This window comes from Stegostoma tigrinum, chromosome 30 (genome assembly GCF_030684315.1).
Source record: "Stegostoma tigrinum isolate sSteTig4 chromosome 30, sSteTig4.hap1, whole genome shotgun sequence".
NCBI lineage: Eukaryota > Metazoa > Chordata > Chondrichthyes > Orectolobiformes > Stegostomatidae > Stegostoma > Stegostoma tigrinum.
In genome coordinates, this window is record NC_081383.1 from 2,570,739 (window position 1) to 2,593,310 (window position 22,572).

The 22,572-nt window shown below is 46.2% G+C and overlaps 1 protein-coding gene across 2 annotated transcripts in view; it reads right to left on the reverse strand.

Moving 5' to 3' along the window:
* Positions 1–22,572, reverse strand: part of LOC125466005 (small conductance calcium-activated potassium channel protein 2) — a 135,323-nt gene that overhangs the window by 99,094 nt on the left and 13,657 nt on the right. Inside the window, exon 2 of one of the 2 annotated variants that reach the window (XM_048560081.2) lies at positions 178–609. In XM_048560081.2, the coding sequence (XP_048416038.2) occupies positions 178–525 (348 nt within the window). In that variant the 5' untranslated portion in view covers positions 526–609. Of the gene's footprint in view, positions 1–177; positions 610–22,572 lie in introns of those variants that run through there. The other variant, XM_059638508.1, reaches the window with a different exon arrangement.

The window sequence follows — 22,572 nt, forward strand, 5'->3', positions numbered from 1 at the left end:
TGGAAATGTCCATATTTATTGAACCCAATTTAGAAAATTGTGTCCAAGGCCAACTCACAGATGTCTGGCTAAGTTTTTACACAATCCTGGGGTCTTTTGAGCTCTGTTAGATTTACCATTTAAGCTGAATCCTTGCTCTGGCGAATGGTGTCATTAAGAAAAGAAAGTCACACTTACCTTGGTATAAACTCCCCATGACAATTCTGTCTCTGTCACCATAACAACAATCCCAAACATTCCAAATATCAGCGCATAATCACTCAGGCGTTTCCTTTTCTCAAACAGGGCCCTCCTATGTCCCAGTTTATGGCCGATATTCTGTGACTTTTTGAGTGATTTTCTGCTTTCATTGACCAGACTGTCATTGGAGATGTTGTTCTGATATGGTTTGGAGACTACCACCTCCAGCCCCGAGTTGGTTTGTAGAGGCTGAGTCTCTGAGTCCAGGTCATGAAGGTTCCTGTTTGAGGTGCCAAGGCTACTCAGGGGCCTCACCACCCCTCCATTATACTTGCAGCTGGTCATGGCTATCTCAGTGAAAGGGTTACTCTCGCTGAAGCTGTGTTTGGATCCAGCATGGTGCAAACGATGGAAATCACTAGTGTTCACCTAAATGTAAACCAAACAAAGAATTTGGAAGTTAATAACTTTGTCTTGGAGGCACCAAGTCAGAGATTGTAAACACAGCCCTCTCACACGAGTCCCAATAAAGGAATGGATTGAACACATCTCTAAAGCAGACTCTGATTGGGCTCAGAATGACAGAATCACTGAAGTCCCACAGTACAGAGGGAGGCCATTTGAGCCATCGTATCTGCACCAACTCTTAAAATGAGCTTCATTTACCTAGCGCCAATCTCCTGCTTTCTCCCCCATATCCTTGCACACTATTTTTATCAAATAGCCATCCAATGCCCCTATCGAATGCATCAATAGAACCTGCCTCCACTACATTTCCAGGCAATGCATTTCACACCCTAACCACTTGCCAGACAAAAAAAGTTAACTCTGTTTCTCTTTCCACAGTTGCTGCCAGATCTGCTCAGACGCTCCAGCAAATTCTGTTTTTATTTCAGATCTCCAGCGACCACAGCACTTCATTTTTAACATATTTAACATTTGCTCACTTCAGACTGCTTGTGGAATTAATGTTAGCTGACAAAGGGGCTTCATAGAGATGTAAACTCTGTACTTCTCCCAGATCCCTCAGGTTAAGATGGGCGGTATTTCTGTGTTTAATCTGCCTTGGCTCCGTACATTAGGTTCTTGTGCAAAGAAAGGTTTTAGTCCAAGATCCACTCCAGAGATTATGGATCATGGAGTTTCTACATGAAAAGAGGCCCTTTGGCCCATTGTGTGTGTGCTGGTCATCAAACATCTATATCAAATATCTACTCGAATCTCATTTCCCAGTTCTTGGCCAATAGCCTTGTACGCTCTGACATTTGAAATGCTCTTATAAGTAGTTCTGAAATGTCTTGAGGGTTGCTTCCTCAAACACCCTTGTAGGCCATGAGCTCCAGATACACCCACTCTCCAACAGAAGTCTTTTTCCTCGAATCCCCTCTAAACCTCATGTACCTTACTTTAAAACTGTACTCCCTGGTTACTGACTTGTTGACCAGGCTGACCCTTAATAACAATACTGAGGGAGTGCTGCAATGCCAGAGGTGCTGCCTTTGGGAGTGGGACACCGCTCAGAGGGCCTGCCTGCTTCTTATACAGAAGTAAACGATTCTACGGTTACAATTTGACGAAGAGCTTGGAAATTCCTGCTGGCCGCCTGGTCAATATTTATTCCTCAACCAAACCTAAATCACTACTCCGTTGTGGGATCTTCTTCCTAGGGCGTCATGGTGGCCCAGTGGTGAGCCCTGCTGCCTCACAGCACCAAGGACCCGGGTTTGATTCTACCTTTGGGTGACTGTGTGGAGTTTGCACATTCTCTCCGTGTCTGCATGGGTTTCCTCCCACAGTCCAAAGATGTGCAGCTTAAGTGGACTGGCCATGCTCAATTGCCTGTAGTGTCCAAGGATATGCAGGCTGGGTGGATTAGCCATGGGAAATGTAGGGTTACAGGGATAGGGTAGGGGGGGTGGGTCTGGAGTGTCCGTGTAGACTGAATGGGTCAAACAGCCTATTTTTACTCTTTAGGGATTCTAAACATTACTCCTACCCTCCTTTGCATTACAACAGTGACTACATGGTATATGTTCTTATTGATTGTTGGCTATTTTGTGTGGTTGTGAAAGATTATAGAGAAGCGCAATTTCTTTCTTTGTTCAGCAGCTTCTAGCTTCATAATATCACCCGACTCAGCCCTTATCTCTGGTCATCTGTGGCTAGAACCCTCTCTATGTCTTCATTAGCTCTAGCCCCAACTATTGCAACACACTCCTGGAATTCATACATTCTAATCTGCATAGATTTGAGCTCATCCAAAGCCATGCTAACATACACCATGTCCTACTTACATTACTCCCCTGAGCTCTCTGGCTGGTTTCTCCATTTTAAAACTCACAGCCCTGTCTTCAAATTGTTCCATGGACATACTCCTCCAGCCCACAAACCCCAGGGATCACTGAGCAAGCCCACTGCTATCCTCTTGCTGATGCCCAATTTTCATTGTCCAACTGTCGATGGTTGGGCCTTCAGCAACATCAGCCCTTTGTTTCTGGTATTCCCGAAACAAAAACCAGAATAACTGCGGATGTTGGAAACCAGAAGCAAAGTCAGAGATTCCTGGAAAAACTCAGCAGGTCAGGCAGCATCTGTGGAGAGAAAGCAGAATTAGCATTTTGGGTCTAGTGACTCTTCAGAATGTTCTGAAGAAGGGATGTTAACTCTGCTTTCTCGCCACTGTAATTCGCTCTCTACCTTTTCCATCTCTCCTCTTTCTATAAGACATTCCTTAAAATCTATCACTTCTCTCCTGTGATAAGAGATAATGGGAACTGCAGATGCTGGAGAATTCCAAGATAATAAAATGTGAGGCTGGATGAACACAGCAGGCCAAGCAGCATCTCAGGAGCACAAAAGCTGACGTTTCGGGCCTAGACCCTTCATCAGAGAGGGGGATGGGGTGAGGGTTCTGGAATAAATAGGGAGAGAGGGGGAGGCGGACCGAAGATGGAGAGAAAAGAAGATAGGTGGAGAGAGTATAGGTGGGGAGGTAGGGAGGGGATAGGTCAGTCCAGGGAAGACGGACAGGTCAAGGAGGTGGGATGAGGTTAGTAGGTAGATGGGGGTGCGGCTTGGGGTGGGAGGAAGGGATGGGTGAGAGGAAGAACCGGTTAGGGAGGCAGAGACAGGTTGGACTGGTTTTGGGATGCAGTGGGTGGGGGGGAAGAGCTGGGCTGGTTGTGTGGTGCAGTGGGGGGAGGGGACGAACTGGGCTGGTTTAGGGATGCAGTAGGAGGAGGGGAGATTTTGAAACTGGTGAAGTCTACATTGATACCATTGGGCTGCAGGGTTCCCAGGCGGAATATGAGTTGCTGTTCCTGCAACCTTCGGGTGGCATCATTGTGGCACTGCAGGAGGCCCATGATGGACATGTCATCTAGAGAATGGGAGGGGGAGTGGAAATGGTTTGCGACTTGGAGGTGCAGTTGTTTGTTGCGGACTGAGCGGAGGTGTTCTGCAAAGCGGTCCCCAAGCCTCCGCTTGGTTTCCCCAATGTAGAGGAAGCCGCACCGGGTACAGTGGATGCAGTATACCACATTGGCAGATGTGCAGGTGAACCTCTGCTTAATGTGGAATGTCATCTTGGGGCCTGGGATGGGGGTGAGGGAGGAGGTGTGGGGACAAGTGTAGCATTTCCTGCGGTTGCAGGGGAAGGCGCCGGGTGTGGTGGGGTTGGAGGGCAGTGTGGAGCGAACAAGGGAGTCACGGAGAGAGTGGTCTCTCCGGAAAGCTGACAGGGGAGGGGATGGAAAAATGTCTTGGGTGGTGGGGTCGGATTGTCAATGGCGGAAGTGTCGGAGGATAATGCATTGTATCTGGAGGTTGGTAGGGTGGTGTGTGAGAATGAGGGGGATCCTCTTGGGGCGGTTGTGGCGGGGGCGGGGTGTGAGGGATGTGTTGCGGGAAATACGGGAGACGCGGTCAAGGGCGTTCTCGATCACTGTGGGGGGAAAGTTGCGGTCCTTGAAGAACTTGGACATCTGGGTTTTGCGGGAGTGGAATGTCTTATCGTGGGAGCAGATGCGGCGGAGGCGGAGGAATTGGGAATAGGGGATGGAATTTTTGCAGGAGGGTGGGTGGGAGGAGGTGTATTCCAGGTAGCTGTGGGAGTCGGTGGGCTTGAAATGGACATCAGTTACAAGCTGGTTGCCTGAGATGGAGACTGAGAGGTCCAGGAAGGTGAGGGATGTGCTGGAGATGGCCCAGGTGAACTGAAGGTTGGGGTGGAAGGTGTTGGTGAAGTAGGCTGGGTGTCAAATCTTATTTGATAAATCATCCCTGAGATTACCTACAACGTTAGAGATGCGACACACTATGGCCTTGGGTTCTTTCACTGGTTCTCCCAAGACCCAGGTCCAGAATGGTCTGGTGCAACATTCCCATTACCATGCCCCAACAACAAGGTCAATGCCTCAAATGCCAACTCCTCCATGAACAAGACGCCACAGTTAGGCTGTAAAATGTAGTGACTTTAATGATTTAACCATGCGCCCTCATTCATTCCTTGTTTGTAGCCTTCTGGATGAGTCTGCCCCACTACAGACATCAACAAGAGTAAACGGATGGTACCTCTTGACATTAAAATCTTCAGTGCCGAGTTAGCACCAAAACAGAAGGGCATTTATCAAGGATAACAGTATCCCACTCTTTAAAATGGGCATGGGATGGTTTGCAGCATCCCAGAGTGACATGGAGTATTGTGCCATTAATTACAGTTCACAAACTGATAGACACAAATGCAGACGTCTGGTAGAGTTGAGATTCTTTCAACATCCTCACCACGTCAAAAAATCATTGTTGGACGCCCAAGAGATGCATAGAGCTTTCAAGGTAATTATAGTTCACTGATTTAAACTCATAGACATCAAACCTGAAATTATATAGCATTTGCTGTGGAAGTCTGCAAAATATGGATTAAAAAAAAGGCCACATGATAACCTGGCTCCAACACATCCCTCACCTTCCTGGACCTCTCAGTCTCCATCTCAGGTAACCAGCTTGTAACTGATGTCCATTTCAAGCCCACCGACTCCCACAGCTACCTCGAATACATGTCCTCCCACCCACCCTCCTGCAAAAATTCCATCCCCTATTGCCAATTCCTCCGCCGCATCTGCTCCCACGATGAGGCATTCCACTCCCACACATCCCAGATGTCCACGTTCTTCAAGGACCGCAACTTTCCCCCCGCAGTGGTCGAGAACGCCCTTGACCGCGTCTCCCGCAACACATCCCTCACACCCTGCCCCCGCCACAACCGCCCCAAGAGGAACGCCCTTGTTCTCACACACCACCCCACCAACCTCCAGATACAATGCATCATCCTCTGACACTTCCGCCATCTACAATCCGACCCCACCACCCAAGACATTTTTCCATCCCCACCCTTGTCTGCCTTCTGGAGAGACCACTCTCTCTGCGACTCCCTTGTCTGCTCCACACTGCCCTCCAACTCCACCACACCCGGCACCTTCCCCTGCAACCGCAGGAAGTGCTACACTTGCCCCCAAACCTCCTCCCTCACCCCCATCCCAGGGCCCAAAATGACTTTCTATATTAAGCAGAGGTTCACCTGCACATCTGCCAATGTATCCATTGTACCCGGTGTGGCTTCCTCTACGTTGGGGAAACCAAGCGGAGGCTTGGAGACCGCTTTGCAGAACACCTCCACTCGGTTTGCAATAAACAACTGCACCTCCCAGTCGCGAACCATTTTAACTCCCCTCCCATTCCTCAGATGACATGTCCATCATGGGTCTCCTACAGTGCCACAATGATGCCACCCAAAGGTTGCAGGAACAGCAACTCATATTCCGCTTGGGAACCCTGCAGCCCAATGGTATCAATGTGGACTTCACAAGCTTCAAAGACTCCCCTTCTCCCACTGCATCCCAGAACCAGCCCAGCTCGTCCCCTCCCCCACTGCATCCCAAAGCCAGCTCAGCCTGTCCCCGCCTCCCTAACCTGTTCTTCCTCTCACCCATCCCTTCCTCCCACCTCAAGCCGCACCTCCATTTCCTACCTACCACCTCATCCCGCCTCCTTGACCTGTCCATCTTCCCTGGACTGACCTATCCCCCCCTACCTCCCCACCTACACTCTCCTCTCCATCTATCTTCTTTTCTCTCCATCTTCGGTCCGCCTCCCCCTCTCTCCCTATTTATTTCAGAATCCTCTCCCCAATCCCCCTCTCTGATGAAAGGTCTAGGCCCAAAACGTCAGCTTTTGTGCTCCTGAGATGCTGCTTGGCCTGCTGTGTTCATCCAGCTTCACACTTTGTTATCATGGATTCTCATCTGCAGTTCCCATTATTTCTGATACAATTTTAACCACATGATAACCTGCTCTCTCACAGGGAGAGAAAATCATTACAATTCCATACAAGTGACTTGCACATGTTCAACCTCTGGTCAATAGACCTTGCAAACTAAGTATCTTTACTGTGGGCTGGCAATATTGTCCAAATTGACCAGTTATTAGTCTGTTTGAGCGGTCAGAGGCCTAGGAAACAGTGGTAACACTTTGGTGGACTTTGACACTGTTTCTAGTTAAATGGATGTAAATAAATTTCATTGGACATAGGCAATTCTGGCTGGCCAGCAATTATTGTCCATCTGTCACAGGTAAACAGGGAGGTGAAGGCAGCGTTTGCTACATTTGCCATTATTGGTCTGTGCACTGAGTATAGGAGGTGGGAGGTCATGCTGCAGCTGTACAGGACATTGGTTCAGCCACTTTTGATATACTGCATTCACTTCTGGTCTGCCATGGGAGATGCTGTAAAACTTGAAAGGGTGCAGAAAAGATTTACAAGGATGTCGCTGGGGTGGAAGGTTTGAGCTACGGGGAGAGGCTGAATAATCTGGATCTTTTTCCCTGGAGCATCAGAGGCTGAAAGGTGACCTTGTAGAAGTTTAGAAAATCATGAGGGGCATGGATACAGCAAATAGACAAGGTCTTTTCCCCGGGGTACGGGAGTTCAGAACTAGGGGGCATTGGTTTAAGGTGACGGGGGGGGGGGGGGGGGGGGGAAGAGATTTAAAAGGGACCTAAGGGGCAACTTTTTCATATAGAGGGTGGAGTGTGTATGGAGTGAGCTGCCAGAGGAAGTGGTGGAGGCTGGTACAATTACAACATTTAAAACGCACCTGGATGGAGAACAGGAAGGGTTTAGAAGGATATGGGCCAAATGTTGGCAAATGGGACAAGATTTATTGAAGATATCTGGGAAGCATGGACGAACTGGACTGCGGGGTCTGTATCCGTGCTGTACAGCTCTATGAATCTGTGACACCAAGTCCTATCACCCTTCAGAAAGTGGTGGTGAGCTGCCTTCTTGGACTTCTGCATTCCATCTGATGTGGGTCCACCCACAATACTCTTAGGGAGGAAGGTCCAAGAGTTTGAGCCAATGACAGAGAAGCAACTGCAGTACATTTTTAAGTCTGGATGGTGAGTGGCTTGGAGGGCAATGTTCCCAATTTTTTGCTGCCCTTGTCCTTCTAGATGGAAATGACTGTTGGTTTGGAAAGGTTCTCTAAGGGGGCTCAACAAGGTGCTGCAGTGTATGTCGTACATTGTACACACACTCCTGCTACAGTCTTTAATGGAATAGGTAGGGTTGTTGAAGCTAGTGGGTAGGATGCCACCTAAGTGCTCTGCTTTGTCCTAGGTGATGTTGGCTTTCTGGAGTATCTTTGAAGCAATACCTACGCTGTGGGGTTGGGTTGGGGGTGAGTGTGGGGTAGATGTAGGGTGGGTATTGGAGTTGGTGAAGCTACTTGGTTGATTCCCAATCCAGTAATCAGTCCATTTGCTTTCCAATTGGCTGGGCAGGATCAGGCCAGCACAAATGAGCATGTCATATTGACGAGGGACATAAGGGTAGAGAAACAGGCCATTTGGCCCAATCAGTTCGTGCTGGCCCATCTAAACTTCCTCTCATGTTTTCACACCTAAATTTATCACTATAACTCTCTACTCCCTTGTCTCCAATGTGCTTGTCTTGTTTTGCCTCAAGTACATCTAAAAATATCTACTTCAACCAGTCCTCGTGGGAGCAAGTTGCACATTCTCTCCACTCTCAGGATGAAGAAGTTTCTCCTCAATTCCCGACTGGATTTCTTGGTGACGATGTTATATAGATGGCCTGTCTTTCTGCACCTTGCCACAAAATGGACTTTATCTCTGGCTGCTTTGAATCAAAACCTTTCATCATTTTTATCACCTGTATTCTTTTTTAAAGAGGACAGAAGTGCAACCTTTCAATCATTTCCTGGTACACAGACCCACACATTGCTGGTGTTGTCCTTGTAATTCTTCTCTCTGCACTCTCTCCAACGTCTCTATTTTTTTTTACACACAGTGATCAGAACTGCACACAGTATTTGAAATGCATTCTAATCAAGTTTCAATACAGTTTAGAACAACTTCCCTTCTTTTTAATTTTACCCCTCTTGAAATGAAACCCAAAGCTTGGTTTGACATTTATATGTGGCCTTGCTGACATGTAGCATAAGTTGTAGTAACTGACGTATTTAAACTCAGAGTCTTTCATCTCTCTGCCAAACCCAGACTGACACCTACAAAATAATGAGACCTCCTACTATCTCTTCACAAATTGAACTTAATTTGCTACTTAGGCGTCCATTCTGCAAATTTATTAATATCCTCCTGTAATATGTTGCAGTCCTCCTCACTAAAGACTTTTGTCTCCAATTTGGTGTCATCCATATATTTAGAAATTATGTTTTTGAGTCCAAACAGTGAATGTAAATTGTGAACAGAATTGATTCCTGTAAATATCACTTCTCACCTTCTGCCTCTCTGAATAACTCCCCTCTCTGCTTCTGTCTTGAAGCCAGCTAGCAACTCATTCTGCTAATAGTCTCTGGCTTCACATTCCCAGACGTTATTTAGTTGCATATTTGTAAATCTGGGGGGCCAATGCTGGGGATGTGAGTGTAGGCACAAGTGATGAAACTTCCAGGATCATGACCAATCAGAGTTGGCAACTCTACAGCGGGTACATACTGGGGAGAAGCTCGATGCGGTAAAATATATCCAGTGGCTTTACCTGTGCATCAATTCATTCGGATTGCGGATGAAGGTAAGTTGGTGAAATTATATTTAAAACATTAAACAATGGACAATGAAGTCAATCGAGCTAGGACAGGGAACGTGGAACTCATTAACTCACACTGGCTTTGATTACTAGAGCTGCTCCACTTGTGTCCAGTGACAGCTTGCTGCGGATTAATGACCTCCGAAAGCAATGAGCTGTTCTAGAGGTAAAGCACGTCGCAGGCCTGACAGGTAATTGCCTGATTACAATAGACTTATTTAACCAGCACTCAGCAATTACAGGTTGTTAATTAAATTGCACACTCCTATCTCTGATGCTGATTCCATTGTGGAACTCAGAGTCGGTGAATACAAATCCAAAATCAATATATAAAGCCATGCTGGAGCATGTTAAAGTGGGCTGTTTGGGTCAAACATCTGTCACTTTTCTCATAGGAATGGGAGAAGGCCATTCAGCCCTCAAGCCTGTTTCATCATTCAGTTCAATCATGGCTCGGTTAATTCACTTTGGTTCTGTAAAACATTTAATTCCTTTGCCCAAACAAAAAGGGAGCAAACTCAGTTTTGAAATTCTCATTGAACCACCCAGCAGTCTCAGTGGCTTTCTGGGTGGAAAAAACATTGAAGTTTCCACTCCTCTTTGAGTGAAGAAATGCTTCCTGACATTTCCCTTGGGCAACTTGGCTCGAATTTTAAGACTGTGAAATTTTAAGATTAAGATTTATGAGTGTAGTGGGATGGGATTTATATGCAAGCTTTTTGCCCAAGTAGAGGAGACTATTAAATTGGTAAGGAATCAAGAACATCAGTGAGTGGAGGAGTCATTTACTCAAATGGAGGGGAGGGGGAGGAGGAGAGAGAGGGAGGGGGAGAGAGAGAGAGAGAGAGAGAGAGAGACAGCAAGAACGGATAGAGGGGGGAGAGAGAGAGAAATTGCAGAACATTACGGTATGGAGGGATCTAGGTGAACTGGTGCATGAATCACAAAGTTAGCCTGAAGATTACTTAGAAGACATGTAAAGGATCAATATTTATCACAAAGAGAAGGGATTATGAAAGCGGGGAAATTTTACTGCAGTTATACGAGGCATTGCTCAGACCTTATCTGGAGTACTTTACGGCAAACTTTTTACTAACGGCATCTATGGGACCAAATTTCTGATCGATCAAGAGGTCCACATAATCAACATAAAAACATAGTGGGTAATCGAAGCATCACTGTTATAATGCAACTCTGCTTTAAATAAAACTTACCAGCAGAGAGCTTTCTCACTCACACACTCAAACTGACTATTTGTTCATCATGGAAACTGCGATAGTACAGTAAACTTCCAGTATTTTGGGGCTATAATTTTTGCTGGTTTATCGAGGGTGTCATTTACTAAGATGCCAGTTAAAACAAAGTTTGCTGCATTTGGAAAAGGATACAAGTGCTTTAGAAGACAGTTTGAACAATTCAGAGAATGCAAACAAGCCTCACTTCCAGAACAAAGGGCTTACCTTCTTAAGAAATGGTGTGGAGGTATTGGTGTTGGATTGAGAGGGATAAAGTCAGAAGTCACATAACACCAGGTTATGGTCCAGCATGTTTATCTGAAAGGTACATTGACCTAAACAAAGGAGCAGCACTCTGAAAGCTTGTGATTTCAAATAAACCTATTGGGCGATAACCAGGTGTCATGTGAATTCTGACTTCTTAAGAAAAGTTGAGCAAGTTAGGGTTTAACCGACTGGAACTTAGCAGAATGAGAGGTGATGTTATTGAAATATAAAAGATACATAGGGTGATGTTTCCTCTTGCAGCACAGACTGAAATGAAGGGAAATTGTACAAAATAAGATGTTCCAGAGATAGTAGGAACTGCAGATGCTGGAGAATCTGAGATAACAAGGTGTAGAGCTGGATGAACACAGCAGGCCAAGCAGCATCAGACGAGCAGGAAGGCTGGTGTTTCAGGCCTAGACCCTTCTTCAGAAAAGGGGGAGGGGAAGGGGGTTCTGAAATAAATAGGGATACAGGGAGGCAGATAGAAGACGGATGGAGGAGAAGATAGGTGGAGAGGAGACAGACCGGTCGAAGAGGCGGGGATGGAGCCAGTAAAGGTGACCGTAGGTGGGGAGGTAGGGAAGGGATAGGTCACTTCAGGAAGGATGGACAGGTCAAGGGGGCGGGTTGAGGTTAGTAGGCAGACGATGAGTGGGGGGTTGAGGTGGGAGGAGGGGATAGGTGAGAGGAAGAACAGGTTAGGGAGGTAGGGACGAGCTGGGCTGGTTTTGGGATGCAGCGGGGGAAGGGGAGATTTTGAAGCTGGTGAAGTCCACATTGATACCATATGGCTGCAGGGTTCCCAGGCGGAATATGAGTTGCTGTTCCTGCAACCTTCGGGTGGCATCATTGTGGCACTGCAGGAGGCCCATGATGGACATGTCATCCAAAGAATGGGAGGGGGAGTGGAAATGGTTTGCGACTGGGAGGTGCAGTTGTTTGTTGCGAACCGAGCGGAGGTGTTCTGCAAAGCGATCCCCAAGCCTCCGCTTGGTTTCCCCAATGTAAAGGATCCCAACACTAGCCCACTATGGAAACCCTGCATTAAACTTCCAGCTTTACCTGCCTTCCCTCCTAAAACACAGCAACAATCAAATTCCCATTGGCCAGATTCCCAGTGTCTGCCATGTAAACCTCTGAACCATGATAGCTACATTGTAAAGCAATTCCCACCATCCTGCTGAGTAACAATAAATACACGGCTACACAGTGAGTGACCCTTACCCTGCTGAATAAACACTGACCCTGTACAGATACACAGTGAGTGACCCTTACCCTGCTGAATAAACACTGACCCTGTACAGATACACAGTGAGTGACCCTTACCCTGCTGAATAAACACTGACCCTGTACGGTTACACAGTGAGTGACCCTTACCCTGCTGAATAAACACTGTACCCTGTACAGATACACAGTGAGTGACCCTTACCCTGCTGAATAAACACTGTACCCTGTACAGATACACAGTGAGTGACCCTGACCCTGCTGAATAAACACTGTACCCTGTACAGTTACACAGTGAGTGACCCTGACCCTGCTGAATAAACACTGACCCTGTACGGTTACACAGTGAGTGACCCTTACCCTGCAGAATAAACACTGTACCCTGTACAGATACACAGTGAGTGACCCTGACCCTGCTGAATAAACACTGACCCTGTACGGTTACACAGTGAGTGACCCTTACCCTGCTGAATAAACACTGACCCTGTACAGATACACAGTGAGTGACCCTTACCCTGCTGAATAAACACTGACCCTGTACAGATACACAGTGAGTGACCCTTACCCTGCTGAATAAACACTGACCCTGTACGGTTACACAGTGAGTGACCCTTACCCTGCAGAATAAACACTGTACCCTGTACAGATACACAGTGAGTGACCCTGACCCTGCTGAATAAACACTGACCCTGTACGGTTACACAGTGAGTGACCCTGAGCCTGCAGAATAAACACTGTACCCTGTACAGATACACAGTGAGTGACCCTGAGCCTGCTGAATAAACACTGTACCCTGTACAGATACACAGTGAGTGACCCTTACCCTGCTGAATAAATACTGACCCTGTACGGTTACACAGTGAGTGACCCTGAGCCTGCAGAATAAACACTGTACCCTGTACAGATACACAGTGAGTGACCCTGAGCCTGCTGAATAAACACTGTACCCTGTACAGTTACACAGTGAGTGACCCTTACCCTGCTGAATAAATACTGACCCTGTACAGATACACAGTGAGTGACCCTGAGCCTGCTGAATAAATACTGACCCTGTACAGATACACAGTGAGTGACCCTGAGCCTGCTGAATAAACACTGACCCTGTACAGATACACAGTGAGTGACCCTGACCCTGCTGAATAAACACTGTACCCTGTACAGATACACAGTGAGTGACCCTTACCCTGCTGAATAAACACTGACCCTGTACAGATACACAGTGAGTGACCCTGACCCTGCTGAATAAACACTGACCCTGTACGGTTACACAGTGAGTGACCCTGACCCTGCTGAATAAACACTGACCCTGTACAGTTACACAGTGAGTGACCCTGAGCCTGCAGAATAAACACTGTACCCTGTACAGATACACAGTGAGTGACCCTTACCCTGCTGAATAAACACTGTACCCTGTACAGATACACAGTGAGTGACCCTTACCCTGCTGAATAAATACTGACCCTGTACGGTTACACACCGAGTGAGCCTTATCCTGCAGAATAAACACTGACCCTGTACAGATACACAGTGAGTGACCCTTACCCTGCTGAATAAACACTGTACCCTGTACAGTTACACAGTGAATGACCCTCACCCTGCTGAATAAACACCGTACCCTGTATGGTTACACAGTGAGTGAGCCTTACCCTGCTGAATAAACACTGACCCTGTACAGTTACACAGTGAATGACCCTAACCCTGCAGAATAAACACTGACCCTGTACAGATACACAGTGAGTGACCCTTAGCCTGCTGAATAAACACTGACCCTGTACGGTTACACAGTGAGTGACCCTGAGCCTGCTGAATAAACACTGTACCCTGTACAGATACACAGTGAGTGACCCTTACCCTGCAGAATAAACACTGTACCCTGTACAGATACACAGTGAGTGACCCTGACCCTGCTGAATAAACACTGACCCTGTACAGATACACAGTGAGTGACCCTGACCCTGCTGAATAAATACTGACCCTGTACGGTTACACAGTGAGTGACCCTGAGCCTGCAGAATAAACACTGTACCCTGTACAGATACACAGTGAGTGACCCTGAGCCTGCTGAATAAACACTGTACCCTGTACAGATACACAGTGAGTGACCCTTACCCTGCTGAATAAACACTGACCCTGTACAGATACACAGTGAGTGACCCTGACCCTGCTGAATAAACACTGTACCCTGTACAGATACACAGTGAGTGACCCTGACCCTGCTGAATAAACACTGACCCTGTACGGTTACACAGTGAGTGACCCTGAGCCTGCAGAATAAACACTGTACCCTGTACAGATACACAGTGAGTGACCCTTACCCTGCTGAATAAACACTGTACCCTGTACAGATACACAGTGAGTGACCCTTACCCTGCTGAATAAATACTGACCCTGTACGGTTACACACCGAGTGAGCCTTATCCTGCAGAATAAACACTGACCCTGTACAGATACACAGTGAGTGACCCTTACCCTGCTGAATAAACACTGTACCCTGTACAGATACACAGTGAGTGACCCTTACCCTGCTGAATAAATACTGACCCTGTACGGTTACACACCGAGTGAGCCTTATCCTGCAGAATAAACACTGACCCTGTACAGATACACAGTGAGTGACCCTTACCCTGCTGAATAAACACCGTACCCTGTATGGTTACACAGTGAGTGAGCCTTACCCTGCTGAATAAACACTGACCCTGTACAGTTACACAGTGAATGACCCTAACCCTGCAGAATAAACACTGACCCTGTACAGATACACAGTGAGTGACACTTACCCTGCTGAATAAACACTGACCCTGTACAGTTACACAGTGAGTGACCCTGACCCTGCAGAATAAACACTGTGCCCTGTACGGTTACACACCGAGTGAGCCTTACCCTGCTGAATAAACACCGTACCCTGTGCGGTTACACAGTGAGTGACCCTGACCCTGCTGAATAAACACAGTACCCTGTACGGTTACACAGTGAGTGACACTTACCCTGCTGAATAAAATCTGTACCTTGTACGGTTACACACAGAGTGACCCTCATTCTGCTGAATAAATGCTGATTGTGTACAGTTACACTGTGAGTGACCCTTACCCTGCTGATTACTGTTTGTATCTTTGAGCTGAAACTGTGAGAATCAAGAATCTGTTTGAGGCAGGGCTAGTGATGAATGATTTGTCTTTCCCTGGACTATAATTAAATTACTCTGAAAATATTTGCTCAACAATGCACTTACCAAAATAATAATAATTCAAGTCTACATCAATTGGTCCTTTAATTGACGCAGCACAAATCTCTGTTAGGGAACCACGATGGGGTGTTGTCAGGGGAAGTGAATGATGCTCAGTGACTGGTCAGGGTGCAATAACAGTCAGGTTTATAGCTCACTGCATATTTCAGACTCACTTCCTGGAACAACTAACAGCCAATCCACTAGACACATGCTCTGAAAATATCTGATATCACACCATGTGATTTGGCAAAGATTTTTATCGGTGTTTGTCATATTCAACGCAATGGGGGACAAAATGTTTGAAATGCAAGGTATCACTCCGAGTGTTATCACTGGCAGTGCAGTGTAAGGGTGGGTGTGTGAACATTTCATACTGTGCTCACTCAAACTGTTAGAAGGAACAAGGGAAACAGTTATAAAATCTGTTCACCCCAAACATGGATTCTGGAAAGCAAAATCTGCAAACAGCTCAGCACTTTATTGCTGCAGCTTTCCTAGTCTATATTCCTCAGGAACAGATCGTCAAACTGCATTGCACTGCAGGGTTACAGAGTGACAGACCTGTCCCCACCGGTACTGTACCCCAGTGTTATACAGTGACAGACCTGTCCCCACCGGTACTGTACCCCAGTGTTATGCAGAGACAGACCTGTCCCCACCGGTACTGTACCCCAGTGTTATACAGTGACAGACCTGTCCCGCCCAGTACTGTACCCCAGTGTTATACAGTGAGAGACCTGTCCCCACCGGTACTGTACCACAGTGTTATACAGCGACAGACCTGTCCCCACCGGTACTGTGCCCCAGTGTTATACAGAGACAGGCCTGACCCCACCGGTACTGTGCCCCAGTGTTATACAGCGACAGGCCTGACCCCACCGGTACTGTACCCCAGTGTTATACAGCGACAGGCCTGACCCCACCAGTACTGTACGCCAGTGTTATTCAGCAACAGACCTGTCCCCACCGGTACTGTACCTCAGTGTTATACAGTGACAGACCTGTCCCCCCGCCCCCCCCCCCCCCCCCCCCAGTACTGTACCCCAGTGTTATACAGCGACAGGCCTGACCCCACCGGTACTGTACCCCAGTGTTATTCAGCAACAGACCTGTCCCCACCGGTACTGTACCCCAGTGTTATACAGCGACAGGCCTGACCCCACCGGTACTGTACGCCAGTGTTATACAGCGACAGGCCTGACCCCACCAGTACTGTACGCCAGTGTTATTCAGCAACAGACCTGTCCCCACCGGTACTGTACCTCAGTGTTATACAGTGACAGACCTGTCCCCCCCCCCCCCCAGTACTGTACCCCAGTGTTATACAGCGACAGGCCTGACCCCACCGGTACTGTATCCCAGTGTTATACAGGGACTGACCTGTCCCCACCGGTACTGTACCCCAGTGTTATACAGTGACAGACCTGTCCCCCACCAGTACTGTACCCCAGTGTTATTCAGCAACAGACCTGTCCCCACCGGTACTGTACCCCAGTGTTATACAGCGACAGGCCTGACCCCACCAGTACTGTATCCCAGTGTTATACAGAGACAGACCTGTCCCCACCGTACTGTATCCCAGTGTTATACAGTGACAGACCTGACCCCACCGGTACTGTGCTCCAGTGTTATACAGCAATATACCTGTTCCCACCAGTACTGTACCCCAGTGTTATACAACACTTTTCATAATATTTAAATTGTTGTATTGTGCCTGAATACTCATACATATTTCCTGTAAGGTAGTCTCTTAGTTGCAAATGCTAATTGATAGAGGCTGTCCTGATATGGAGTGAAGCTTGACATTATAGCTCATGTATTGAATGACATTACAGTGCTGCAGCAGCCCACACGCCATTTACAGCTGCATTCTGTCAGAAGGTAAGTAGATACCAGCAGATTCTGTGTTTGGCACTGCAGGTGTTTACCACCTGAGGTTGCTAGCCCTGGTCTACCTCTCAGAATTGAGAAACACCCTCAAGAAAGAAGCGGAAGCACCCACTGGAATTCCAGATGTTGCACCAGTCAGGTGATGCTCTGCATGGGGACTGCAGATTTATGTCAACTTAGTGCAGATGAATATATTGCAAGATGAGGCAGTCAGTGATGTAAGCTTTATAGATTGAAACAGCACATAGAAAGGCCATTCAGTCTATCACATCTGCGATGGCTCTTATGTTTTCTATTCATTTCATCACACTCACATGCTCACTCCTCCATGGCCCAGCTTTCTCCTTCCCCCTCAAGTATTTTTTTCCAATTCTCTTTTGAAAGTTATTGAATCTGCTTCCTCTGTCCTTGCAGGCAGCTCACTTCTGATCATAACAACTCACTGTGTAATGCTCTGTGTCGTAGACAGCTTTTCCTAATTTGATTTATGCACATCATTTATACTGCTTCACGTCGCACTGAAGGAGCTAAGGTACACAGCGAACTTGAGAGGACCAGGAGGGGAAACCTGACAGAATTTGAAGCTGGAATTGTTGCTTTCTACTGTACAGTTGAGAGGAAAAGGAGGACCAACTGTTAAACTTCCTACAGCCAGCTGGTAAATGTGGAGACTAAAATTAATCTTTTTTTCCAATCTTAGAGACGTTCACAAAGTGAGACTTTACAAATATACAGTTCCTAATCCTACAACCTACCAGCAGTGGCATTAAGTGATTACTTTTTGTTGAGCCCTGAACCAATGAGAGGGGCAATACAATCCAACATTAACAAAAGCTCTCAAAGGAAATTTTTAAATTAAAAGTAAAATATCAATCCAAGAGTTAATGGCACTCTGCACGCAGCTATTCCTGTCGTGGATCAGCCACTTTGAAAGGGGCACAGAATCATCATCACAACAAAACCAATATGTTTTAAAGCAAACTTATGAATTAATATGTAATTCTGGGGAGTGATCTTACCCTTCAAAACCCACTGCCCCCACTAGTAATGGAAGGGGTGTTTCTTCATGCTGTTTTGAATACAGATTGACCAATTAACTAGTTAACTGCCCCTTTCAAGGGCACTGATATGAAAATGCAAATTTTAAAAAGGACACATCAAACTTATATCAAAATATCAGTTTGAGGGGAGAATATTTACTCCATCCAGCAGTAGTGACAATCACCATACACAGCAGGTGTCCCTACCTATTTGATACATCAATAAAATGACAATGACTCTATGACTAATAACCAAATTAACTAATAAAACTAATTTGACTTGTAAAAGCTCCTTAAGGGACGCTACACCACAAATCAATTGTCAGTGGAAACTTACAAAATGTAAAATTGGTTGCATGCTTGCTGGTGAGAAGAGAAATATGTTGCCACCCCTGTTGTGCAAAACAGTCATAAAAAGGAAGTATCTATCTGCATGTGCACAAGTTATTATCAAGATATTTTTGAATTAACCTGTTCAGAGACACAGTTCTGGAGTAGGAGGGACTGGAACCCAAGACTTCCTGGCACTAATCATTATCAAATGGTTACATGGTTAGTAGGCTTAGGGATGACATTAAAATTGGTGGTACAATGAACTGTGAAGAAGTTCATAAGGATTTTGATCAACTGGGCTAGTGAGCCAAGGATTGGCAGATGGAGTTTAATTCAGAGAGTAGGGGTGTTGTATTTTCGTAAGACAAACCAGGACTTACACAGTGAATAGTGGGGCCCTGGGGTGTGTTGTCAAACAAAGAGACCTAGTGGTGAAGGGGCATAGTTCCTTGAAAGCGGCATCACAGGTAGACAGGGTGGTGAAGAAAGCATTTTGTACATTTGCGTTCTTCGGACAAAGAATTAACTGCAGAGAGTCATCGAGTCCTACAGCACAGAAACAGGTCCTTTGGACCAACTCATCCATGCCAAGCAGGCATAAACTGAATTAATCCCATTTGCCTGCATTTGGTTCATATCCCTTCAAACCTCTCCTATCCATATATCTGTCCAAATGTCTTTTACATGTTGCAATTGTGCCCACCTCTACCACTTCCTCTGGCAGCTCGTGGCAAAGACGCACCACCTGCCATTGTGAAGATTACCCTTCAGATCCTTTTTGAATATTTCCCCTCCCACCTTAACCCTGTACCCTCCAATCTAGGATTCCCCTACCCTGGGGAAAAATACCTTAGTTATTCACCCTATCTATGACCCTCATGACTTTATGAGCCTTCATTAGATCACGCCTCAGCCTCTGACACTCCAGTGAAATTAATCCCAGCCTATCCAGCCTCTCTTTAGATCTCAAACCCTCCAGTTCTGATAACATTTTTGTAGATCTTGTTTGCACCCTTTCAAGTTTAATAACATCCTTCCGAGAGCAGGGCGACCAGAATTGTGCATGGCACTCCAAATGCAGCCTTACTAATGTCTTGTACAGCCGTAACATGATGTCCCAACTCCTGTACTCAATGCTTCGACCGATGAAGGCAAGTGTGCCAAACATCTTCTCCACCACTCTATCAGCCTGTAAGGCCACTTTCAAGAAACTACGTACCTGCATCCCTAGACCTCGCCGATCAACAATAACCAGATAAACTGCTTTCTTGGCATTAAATCGAGAGGTCAGCTCTGCTGCTGTCCTTCAAATGACCACAGGATCTTGTACAATGTGACAGACCAGACAGGAACCTCAGTTTAATGCCTTCGCTAACACTCCCTCAGTGCTGGCAAAGGGAGTGTCAGACTGGATTACGAGCCTCATATCTCTGGAATGGGAACTGAACCTATAATACCTACAATCAATATCATGACAGGCCAGGTAGCACACTGGTTCAAAGCTCAGGATGCCTGGGAGAAATTTCAGAGGAGTATTCATTAGCAGGAACAAGAAAGTACATGGTGCTGTACATAACAAGACAAGGATATATATTCCCAATAGGAGATATTGCATAATGTGAACAATCAAACTTCAATTTACTTATCTATTCCTTCTGAGGGAAGTGAATAATCTTGGGAAAGCCGTGGAAAGAGAATTGCAAGTCTTTGTTTAATTTCTACCTCAGGCCACACACATACATGTAGGCACTCACGTGTGCAGCCACCCCTCCTGATTTCAGTTTGACTCGAGTTTCATCGAGATTATAACACTTTGTAGGTGTAGGTAAGATGGTTTGTGAGAAACCCTGTTCAAGGATGGCACGGTGGCACAGAGGAGGGGCGGCAAGGTGGCTGAGTGGTTAGCTCTGCTGGTTCGATTCCACCCTCGGGTGACTGTGTGTGGAGTTTGCACATTCTCCCTGTGTCTGCGTGGGTTTCCTCCGGGTGCTCCAGTTTCCTCCCACAGTCCAAAGATGTGTACATTAGGCTGATTGGCTAAATTGCCCTGTAAATGTTCAGGGATATGCAGGCTGGATGGGCCAACTGAGGTAAATGTGGGTTACAGGGATAGGGTAGGATGCTCTTTGGAGGGTTGGTGCAATCTTAATGCGCTGAATGGCTTCTATCTGCACTGTTGGGATTCTATGAGAAGGTATGACCTCTGCTTATGACTGATGTCTGTTCAGGAATTTAGATACACCACTCTATTTCAAATCTCAACACCCCGACCCGTCCTTAAACTAATGATTCTCAACTCAATCAAGAATAATTCTTCATCACACACACACCCGTGGACAGCAGACGGTACTAGGCTATTCACACAGGAAGGCTTGGCTGAGAACTGTACTTGGCGCCTGTAGGCATTCAGCAGCACCAGGTAATTGGACGGCCATCAGCAGTTTAGCTCTTTCTCTAACCCAAAGAGTTTAGAGAATTAGCTTTGATCAAAGATCGATGCTGGGATCTGCTAAATAATCACTGGGCCATCCAGGGAGCTCTGGGGTAAATAGAGATTAGGAAAAATCTTTGTCTCTCACAGTTTGTCAAATTCTGCTTCCCGTGAAACAGCGGAGCTTGGTCACAGAGTTTACTTAAAGAAGATAATGTTTGATGGACAAGGGAATGAGAGGTTAGGAAGTTCAGATCGGGAAGTGGAGACGATTAGATCAGCCGTGATCTCGATGAATGACAGAACAAGCTCAAGGGGCCAAATGGCCTACTACTCTTCAGTCCTAGGTTACTAACATGAACTTATGAGATGTCTGTAACATCTCAAAATGCTTCTAATGAATATTGTAACAGAATCTGACACCAGAACGGGCATGGACAGGAAACTATAGGTTTAACACAAGGGGTCAGTTTTACAGTGTGGCTCAAAGGAGGAGAGAGAGGCAAAGACCCTTAGGATAGAATTCCAGAGCTTGACACCAAAGATGCAGCAATAAAACCAAGGATCTATGGATGATTCGCAAAATGTAAGGTAGTTGGAAAAAGAACTGGGGAAGAGGAGAGAATGTTTTTGATCCAATTAGATGTCGTGATTGGGAATGTGTTGCCTTTAAGGATGGTGAATGTAGTTTCAATCTTTCAAGGGCAAATTAAATAAATACTCAAAAAAGGAGGAATTTGAAGATTGCAGGGGTGGGATTAATTGCGAAAGCTCTTTCAAAGAGCAGGATAGTAAAATAGGCTACATACAGTCATAGAATTAGAGTCATATAGCACAGAAACAGACCAACTGTCAGGTCCACGCCAACCAGACATCCCAGTCTGACCTAGTCCCATTTGCCAGCATTTGGCCCCTATCCCTCTAAACCCTTCCTATTCATGTACCCATCCAGGTGCCTTTTAAATGTTGTAATTGTACCAGCCTCCACCACTTCCTCTCGCACTTCTTCGTTCCATTCACATACAACCCTCTGCATGAAAACATTTCCCCTCAGGTCATTTTTAAATCTTTTCCCCCTCACCTTAAACTTATGCCCCTCTAGTTTTGGACTCACCAACCCGAGGAAAACGATTGGGGCTATTCACCCCATCCATGGTGTCCTGCACTGTATTATTCTTGTCTGGTGTTGTATATTGATGTTACATATTAATATCAATGTACATTGTTAAAAATGCAATATAATAAATGCATTATGCACTGTCAGAGGCAATAGACAGAAAGGTGGAACATGCATTTCTATAACATCTCATCACAGCCTCTGTATATCGTAAACTTCCGCACAGTTGCTGAGTTAGTTTCATACTAATTATAACAATAAGCCTGCACACAGCAAAATCCCTTGAACACTGAAATGAAACATACAGGCAGTTAACAATACCACTAACAAATACAAGCTAAGTACCACTGTTCACCAGGATGTGATGGGTTGGATGTAGATAGGATGCTCCCCCTGACTGGTGAGTTTAAACCCAGGGCACATGATCCTAGGATAACGGGGAGACTATCTACAGACTAAGATGAAGAGGAATTTCTTAACGTGAATCTTTGGAATTCTC